Here is an 8,072-nt window from a genome sequence, read left to right as displayed (position 1 = left end):
TTGAGAATGTTTAAACTAATGAGAAGGTTGCAAATATCCTCGTTTTACATTGTCTAAAATTCATTTTACATTGTCTAAAATAGTGAGAATAATTTTTCAATTTAGGAGGAATAAAAACGAGTACTTTATATTTATGGCATGAGTGAAGTAATACCACGTGACAGTTCGACCATTCGTTACTTCTCTAGGAGGAAAACTCCAAAAGAGAAAAGTACAAAAGAAAAAGAAAGAGAACTGAGATTTTATTGTGGCCCAATAATATTGATCTATACTATTCATCATCAATGAGCCCATTTCCTCTTTGGACTTTAGACTTTTGAATCGGCCCATTTAGTCGGTCTGTAAAACCAACACGACGACGTTTGCAGGTACGGTTTCGGAGCTTTCCGAGTCCCCTCCAGAAAGCCCTAACAAACCCCACGCTCTGAGATTCATAAAACTACACTGTTTTGGAGCTTCTACTTGTTCTCCAACTCTCAAAAGTTTTCAAAAACTCGCACGCTCTCACTTGGATTTCATCTGAGTAGAAGAACAAGAAGAACAAGAAGGAGAAGGAGAAGAAGTAAAGGGATGTCGATTCGAGTGCTGAATCCGAATGCGGAGGTGCTGAACAAATCGGCGGCGCTGCACATGAACATCAACGCCGCCAAGGGCTTGCAGGACGTCCTCAAGACCAACCTCGGCCCCAAGGGCACCATCAAAATGTAGGAAAAAATTACACTGCTTTTATACTTTTTTATTCATTTTTCTTTTTTTTTTATTGATTTTTCGGTTTTAATTTCTTCCATAATGTTTTCAGGCTTGTTGGTGGAGCTGGCGACATTAAGCTCACTAAGGATGGCAACACTCTGCTCAAAGAAATGGTATGGTTTTGTGTTTTCGGAACCCTAGATCTCCGGTTGGTTGTATAGAGTGTGTTAAATTAGGGTTTAAGGATTTATGGTTGATCGAAATGCGAAATGAAACTGTATTTAGTAACCGAGGTTCTGTTTGGTTATCGAAAACTTTGATATGTTTTCGAAACTCTCGAAGTCGATTGTTTTTGCTTCTAATGTGAGAATACAGATGGTGTAGGGTTTACTCGAATTGGCTGTATGGATTTAGTGTTAAATTTAATTATTCAGTATGTTTTGTGTTTTTCGTATTTTGCTTTGTTCATTGGTGTTCTGTCAAATGGTTGCAGCAAATTCAGAACCCAACAGCAATTATGATTGCAAGGACCGCTGTTGCCCAAGATGACATAAGCGGAGATGGCACCACGTCCACTGTCTTATTCATCGGCGAGCTTATGAAACAATCAGAGCGATACATTGACGAAGGTTGGTTGCTACATACTCACAGTTACCTGTAATCAATGACTGGACATTTGATCTGGTTCTTCATAAAGGGTTAAAAGTCTAGATCTTTGCACCTTGTGGTTCTGAAATGTTCCCCAAGTCAATCTATTTCTTTTCATTTCTTCCTTTTTTGTCTTGGCATCCTTGATAATAGTGAGTTTGTTCTTGTTCTAGGGATGCATCCCCGTGTCCTAGTTGATGGTTTTGAGATTGCCAAAAGAGCAACGCTTCAGTTTCTTGAGAAATTCAAAACTCCTGTTGTGATGGGCAATGAGCCCGACAAAGAGATTCTGAAAATGGTAGCAAGGACAACATTGCGAACAAAGGTATCTAGTATGTTGTTTGTATGATTTCTTACCGTTTAAATAGTGTTGGGCAGCGTGGGGTTTACTAGGTTTACATACCGCTCAGAGTAAATGGAATTTTTACCCTTTATATATTTAATATGACATGTTCTGTTTTGCAGTTATATGAAGCATTGGCGGATCAATTGACCGACATAGTTGTTAATTCGGTGAGTGTTTGTGGTTTATGTAAGAATGCTTGAAAGATTGTATCCATTTTTATGGAATCTATAATATTTCATAGACTTCTTGCATCTTGACGTGTGACAAACTAGGGTTTTACAAATGACAGGTTCTTTGCATCCGCAAACCTGAGGAACCCATTGATCTGTTTATGGTGGAGATTATGCACATGCGACACAAATTTGATGTAGACACACGTTTGGTATGTTAATATCTTGTACTTTCCACCACTCTGCCTTTTAGATATTTCTTATCCCTTGATGAATCCAAAGAGGCATTTCCATGGATATTGGGTCCTCAATCTTTTGCGAAGGTTCTGCAAATGATTTGGCTTTTATTTTGTTAGAGTTGTAATCCTATAGTAATGGCTATGTATCTTTTCTGGTGCTACTATGTGCATCAATTGGTGGTTTTGTATTGCTATAGTTGTTTTGTTTGGTGGTAACATTGAATAATAATTAGTGCTTTTATTTTCTTTCTTTATTCCAAGTTCACATGATGAAATTGTAAATCATTTTTTTTGAATCTATGATGAAATTGTAAATCATGATAGTTGCTTGGAACCAGTTTAGATTTGATTTCTGAACACTGTGCAAGCTTAATATTACGTTTGTTTACAAAATAGAGGAATGTATTGTTACCCTGTGGTTTTTCATCTCATTTATGTTGTCTTGTAGGTCGAGGGTCTTGTTCTGGATCATGGTTCTAGGCATCCTGATATGAAGCGGAGAGCAGAGAATTGTTACATCTTGACAAGCAATGTATCTTTGGAGTACGATAAAAGGTGTATATATATAGAAATTTGATCAAATGATTGTTACATTTTGTCTTCAATATTTTCTCCTTTTGCCCCCTTGCTTTTGCTCATTCTTTTTCTTTTGCACAGTTATGAAATAGCAGTCTTTTGGACAGCTAGCATCCTATGTTCTTATGGATATGATTTTCTGATCATTTTGAATTTGATGATTTTCATCTCAGTGAAGTAAACTCAGGCTTTTTCTATTCAAATGCGGAGCAGAGAGAAGCAATGGTTTTAGCTGAAAGGCGTCAGGTTGATGAAAGAGTTAAAAAAATCATTGAACTGAAAAATAAGGTAGAGTGTTGCTATCAATGCCATTTGCTTGATATTGATTTAGCACTCATCCTAGCATATATCGACTTTACAGATTCTGAAATATTTCCTGTACTGGCTGATTTGCAGGTTTGCTCTGGTAATGATAATAATTTTGTCGTTATCAATCAGAAGGGAATTGATCCCCCATCTCTGGATCTCCTTGCAAGGGCAGGGGTAAGTTATGGATCATTATTTTAGATTTCTTTTCAATTATTTTCCAACATATCAACCAGATAGACACCGCAGCTTTTTTTATTGGTGTTGTGTTGTGCACTTAACTACGATTTTGTGCAACGTGTTTGGCACTTCTCTAATCCCCTGGTTTCTTAGATTATTGCCTTGAGAAGAGCAAAGAGGAGAAATATGGAACGGTTGGTTTTGGCTTGTGGCGGAGAGGCTGTGAACTCCGTAGATGATCTAACTCCTGATTGCCTTGGTTGGGCTGGACTTGTATACGAGCATGTCCTTGGTGAAGAGAAGTATACATTTGTCGAAAATGTTAAAAACCCCCATTCTTGCACAATCTTGATCAAAGGTACTCCATTCGTGCTTCACCTAGCAAATTATAACTAGTCTCTGGCTTTTTACCCAGTAGTTAGTAATTTATGTAGCACCCATCTCATAGTAATGCTTAAGTGATATTCAACATTCTATTGCCTTTGGCAAGTCCTGTAGTGATGTAATCCTTATTTCCTCTTAAAATTGGTGCAGGACCTAATGACCATACAATTGCTCAGATTAAGGATGCTGTTCGTGATGGTCTGAGGGCAGTTAAAAACACAATTGAAGATGAAGCTGTCATCTTAGTAAGTTTGTTCTAGAGATTTCCCCATCGTATTTTTGTTTTTTTTTTTTTTTCGTTTTTTGAATCATATGACCTTCTACATGTTGTATATGCTTTAGGCATAAGTCATAAACAAGTTTTTGCTTCTGGAAGGTACGTCTGATTGTGATATGTGAAACGTTTTTAATATACGAATCAGGGTGCTGGAGCTTTTGAAGTTGCAGCCAGACAATATCTAGTAAATGAAGTGAAGAAAACTGTTAAAGGGGTAATTGAATATTTCCCTAAATTTCCTTACGGGTATTACTTTTAAGCACCTCTTATCTTTCTGAACCTCGTCTTTCTCATCTTTCTCACATTCACATACTATGAAACAGCGCGCTCAACTAGGCGTTCAAGCTTTTGCTGATGCTCTCCTTGTGGTACCCAAGACACTTGCTGAGAATTCTGGCCTCGATACGCAAGATGTGATAATTGCCCTTACGGTATACTTCTAAAAAAGTTCCTGAGTTTTTCATTTGGTTATCTTTCTTCAAGTGATTGAAAAATAATCTCTTAAGTGGATGCTTGTTCAGGGAGAGCATGATCAGGGAAATGTCGTGGGACTAAATCACAACACTGGAGAACCGCTTGACCCACAGATGGAGGGTATCTTTGACAACTACTCTGTGAAGCGACAGATTATAAACTCAGGGTACATGGCATGATTTTGAAATCCTTTTCTTTCAGATCTTTTTCGGTTTATGTAACTCATTGAATCGAGCTTGCATTTAAGCCTTTCTTTTCTCATCGTGCTTAACATTCAGGTGTTCGTTTTTATTTTATGCAGGCCCGTAATTGCATCTCAACTGTTGTTGGTCGATGAAGTAATTCGTGCTGGGCGTAACATGCGGAAGCCAACTTAAGCTTCAGCATATGTTTCTGGCCGTGTGAAGCCTATCGTCTTGTCGTCAGTGAATGATTTGGTTGAAACTACCTTAACTGACTGAGGATTGTTAGAGGAAATCTGAATTTGCATGTGCTCTAGGTCTTTTCTTATGAATGAAGAATTTCTGTAATATATACATCTTGTTTGGCTGAAACTTTTCGAGGTTCGCATTTTCCGCTCGTTTTTTGAGGTTGAATTGGTTCAACCAGGGTGGAAAACAACCATATAATTTTGTTACCCTCTGTTCTTGAATTTTCGATTACTGTACAATTTTCGAGTTTTTACTATTTGGGTTTTAGTTAAGACCATGGAATACAACGCTTTTTGCAATCAAGAGTTGGTCGATTCTTCGCACTCAACGCGGTCGATATTTTCAAGACGAAATTATTCATGCATTTCTAGATAAATTACTCGAGAAAATGTTACATAATCCATGTGAAATCTCTAAAATTATTGAGTTCTTTGGAAAATATTACGAACACAACCTCCTGGCATCAACCGAACTACAGAAATCAAAATCATAAACCAGTGATGATGCCAGAATTCAGATAACAAACTTCAACGTCAAAATCATGAACCGGTGATGATCTCAGACTTTTGCAGGCGCTTTCCCGTCTTGTTGAAGCATGTACGCTCTTTTCATTTCCTCCAATACGTCATCGTTGGTGCTGCAAAAAGCAAAACAATGTCAGGAGGCTTTGCATATTCATAACCCTATAGAGAAAAAACGTACTTCGCATGCATTTGCGCGGGTAGATTGGATATCCGTAAAGTTTTCATTTCTCTTACTGAAAGACTACGAAAAATGGTGATGCGTTACTAGCAATAAAAACAACATGAAGACATCACTGCACCAAGCCATTCCTTAAGCATAACCTAATCATAACTATGCCCAAGCACGGCCATTCAGCTTATCGATGAGAAATTTTCTCCTCTCTCGCTTCGTGCTCTCTAAAGTCTAAAGCAAATGCAAGAAGAGATTGGAATACCTTTTCTGTTCTATAACTAGTTTAGTATCCCGTCTACAGACAATTGAATGCCAAATACAAACATTTATAACCTCGGTTCGAACAGATTGCATGAGAAGTTGCCCTTGATGATCCCATTCAATATGCCTCTACCATTGCCACGACTCATGAATGTTGCACGATTTCCATTTTTCTGATAACCGGTTGTCATTGGACTAGAAACCAATTCATAAAACACTATGCCTAGCAAATCTAATCCCACAAGGCTTTCAAAAACCAGAATGCAGTTTCCACATTTTGATTTGGTCTATGCAAACACTACGAGGAAAACCATATGCAAAAACCCAAAAGCCAAATTTAACTCCGCAGTTAAGAAGAAAAGGACAGAAAATGTAGAATGGCAGCGTATTAATCCAAACTACATAACTCAACCCCAGCCCTAACCCTAAGGCTGCCACCATCTTGCCATATTTCGTGATCAAACACCACTCTACTGCCTCCCACTTGAGTAAACCATGACAAGTACAATGCACTGAGTCCAATTCTAAAAGGCAATTCAACTCAACCAACACACAAAAGATAAAGAGTAATATCCAACTAATTTCTTTAGTTACTACAAAACGAATAGTAAGCATCACCGAGAAACTTCATAAAAATCGGAACAATTTCACAAGTCCGCTATTCTACTGCCTCCCACTTGCGTAAACCATGACGAGTACAATGCATTGAGTCCAATTATAAAAGGCAATTCAACTCAACCAACACACAACAGATATAGTAGTAAGCATCACCAGGAATCTTCATAAAAAAAGGGAATAATTTCACAAGTCCGCTATTCTCTAACCGCTACTCAAGCAAACCAACATTCATAACAAGCAAGTCTAAGCACGCCAATACAATTTGGGTAAGAGCATTTCCTAACTAAACATATAATTGATATTAATATATAAAACCCTGTTCTAAAAACAAAATCTTTCCCATTTTTTCTTACGATTAACAAATGATCGGGGTGAATTAATCGAGGAATTGGGGCTTACAATTGGTGAAGGCACTCGTTCAATTCCTTGGCTTGCTGCCGGCACTGCCAGACGACCGATATGGTTCTGCCGTAGGAGCACTCGGCGTACTTTGACGCCAAATCCTTGCACTCCTGCAGCGCCTTGTGCTTCATTTTGCTCCGCAATGCTGTTGAAGCAGTAATTTCCACAAAAAGATTACACATTTTTACAGCACAACGATCAAACGAAAGAATAATTGTTGAGAGCCCTAGAGAGTTTGAGCTTTGAAATACGTCATACCTTCTTCAACCTTCTTCTTCACGTGATTCTCACGTGCTTCCTGTATGTATCCCATTGATTTCTCCTCCTTTCTCCCTCTCTGTAGGTCTCAGCTAGTGAAGAGGACGACGGGGCTTGGCTGCGGAGCACCGAAGGAGTGTGGCGCAAAAGCCAGGACTCGCAGTCAGTGACTAACTGTATTGGCTGATCGCACGCTCCATCACCAGCGGGTGATAATAGTCCAGGTCTAAAACGCTAGGGCACTGGGCTTCATGTGGGCTTGTTTTAACTGGCTATTCGGCACTGAATCTGACCCAATCCAAATTTACTTTTTTCCGAGAGGTATCCCGCACCTCGAAAGGTAAGACTAATCTTCACCGGAGTCCGAAAAGGCTAAAGACATTTCAGTCCATTCCTGAACACAATCAAATGCTACACTTCATCCCAAAGCTTTCAACCAGGGATCACTAGTGTTTTTGTCAGCTTCGTGTCTTGAACACAATACCAGAGAGCATAACTGACTTGGAATTCTGCAATATTTCCACCGGACCACTTGCCATGGTTCTGACCCAGTCCTAACTTTTTTTTTTTTTTATACTTCTTTAGGTCAATGCCCCTTGAAACTCAAAGTCATTCTCACTTTTGCTTCACGAGACTTAAATTGTGTCACTTAACCTCTTGAAAATCAAATTTAGTCTCATTTTGCCCCATTCTTCCAAATCCATCAATAAATCCATTAAAATTGCTTTCCTTTCTTTAGAGAAAAAGTAAAGCAATTGAAGTTGTGAGTACATTTTCAGTATGGCTATTTGATTAGAGAATCTTTCATACTAGATAAGACCGCATGGTATCGGGAAATATCAAAATACAAGAAAGTTTCGTGTTTTTGTAAGAGATTTCATACGACTAACGTGTTCAAACACCCATACCAAAGTATTTCCCCAAATTTTTAACTGTTCCATTTTGTTAAACCATAACTAACTTATTGTTTCACTCAATTGGAGTCCAGTTCAATAGCCATTATATATACACGTGGAACTTACTATGGGACCATGCCAAGATCTAATATTTATCCTTATATTTTCCAAACATCATTTAGGATAAGCAAGGGGGCAGTTGTGTTTGTGACTAATCAAG

At 38.4% G+C, this 8,072-nt stretch overlaps 2 protein-coding genes across 2 annotated transcripts; one reads left to right on the top strand and one right to left on the bottom strand.

Annotated features, from left to right (window-relative positions):
* Positions 1 to 382: 382 nt before the first annotated feature.
* Positions 383 to 5,024, top strand: LOC126610025 (T-complex protein 1 subunit zeta 1). The gene is made up of 15 exons (XM_050277997.1): positions 383 to 704; positions 800 to 863; positions 1,184 to 1,319; positions 1,512 to 1,663; positions 1,804 to 1,851; positions 1,974 to 2,066; positions 2,542 to 2,648; positions 2,843 to 2,957; positions 3,066 to 3,152; positions 3,309 to 3,513; positions 3,690 to 3,784; positions 3,962 to 4,030; positions 4,140 to 4,247; positions 4,338 to 4,456; positions 4,592 to 5,024. Exons 1-15 carry the CDS (start codon positions 571 to 573, stop codon positions 4,665 to 4,667), a joined length of 1,608 nt encoding a protein of 535 aa, XP_050133954.1. The 5' UTR covers positions 383 to 570; the 3' UTR covers positions 4,668 to 5,024.
* Positions 5,025 to 5,060: 36 nt separating this feature from the next.
* LOC126610038 (uncharacterized) lies at positions 5,061 to 7,210 on the bottom strand. Its single transcript, XM_050278012.1, has 3 exons — positions 6,957 to 7,210; positions 6,696 to 6,843; positions 5,061 to 5,358 (listed from the first exon to the last, which is right to left on the bottom strand). Exons 1-3 carry the CDS (start codon positions 7,009 to 7,011, stop codon positions 5,280 to 5,282), a joined length of 282 nt encoding a protein of 93 aa, XP_050133969.1. The 5' UTR covers positions 7,012 to 7,210; the 3' UTR covers positions 5,061 to 5,279.
* Between the last annotated feature and the right edge of the window lie 862 nt (positions 7,211 to 8,072).

The sequence above is a fragment of the Malus sylvestris genome, chromosome 17 (genome assembly GCF_916048215.2).
Source record: "Malus sylvestris chromosome 17, drMalSylv7.2, whole genome shotgun sequence".
Classification (NCBI taxonomy): Eukaryota; Viridiplantae; Streptophyta; class Magnoliopsida; order Rosales; family Rosaceae; genus Malus; species Malus sylvestris.
The sequence above is the reverse complement of the archived record's forward strand: the minus strand, read 5'-3'. Positions and strand labels throughout refer to the sequence as shown.

Excerpts from the sequence above, each read along its gene's own strand:
- LOC126610025 (XM_050277997.1), top strand. The coding sequence starts at position 571 with ATGTCGATTCGAGTGCTGAATCCGAATGCGGAGGTGCTGAACAAATCG. Across the intron at positions 1,320-1,511 it reads AGAGCGATACATTGACGAAG|GGATGCATCCCCGTGTCCTA; the intron begins GTTGGTTGCTAC and ends TTCTTGTTCTAG. Across the intron at positions 4,031-4,139 it reads TGAAGAAAACTGTTAAAGGG|CGCGCTCAACTAGGCGTTCA; the intron begins GTAATTGAATAT and ends ACTATGAAACAG.
- LOC126610038 (XM_050278012.1), bottom strand. The coding sequence starts at position 7,011 with ATGGGATACATACAGGAAGCACGTGAGAATCACGTGAAGAAGAAGGTT. Across the intron at positions 6,844-6,956 it reads GAAGAAGAAGGTTGAAGAAG|CATTGCGGAGCAAAATGAAG; the intron begins GTATGACGTATT and ends CTGCTTCAACAG. Across the intron at positions 5,359-6,695 it reads AACGAGTGCCTTCACCAATT|CACCAACGATGACGTATTGG; the intron begins GTAAGCCCCAAT and ends TGCTTTTTGCAG.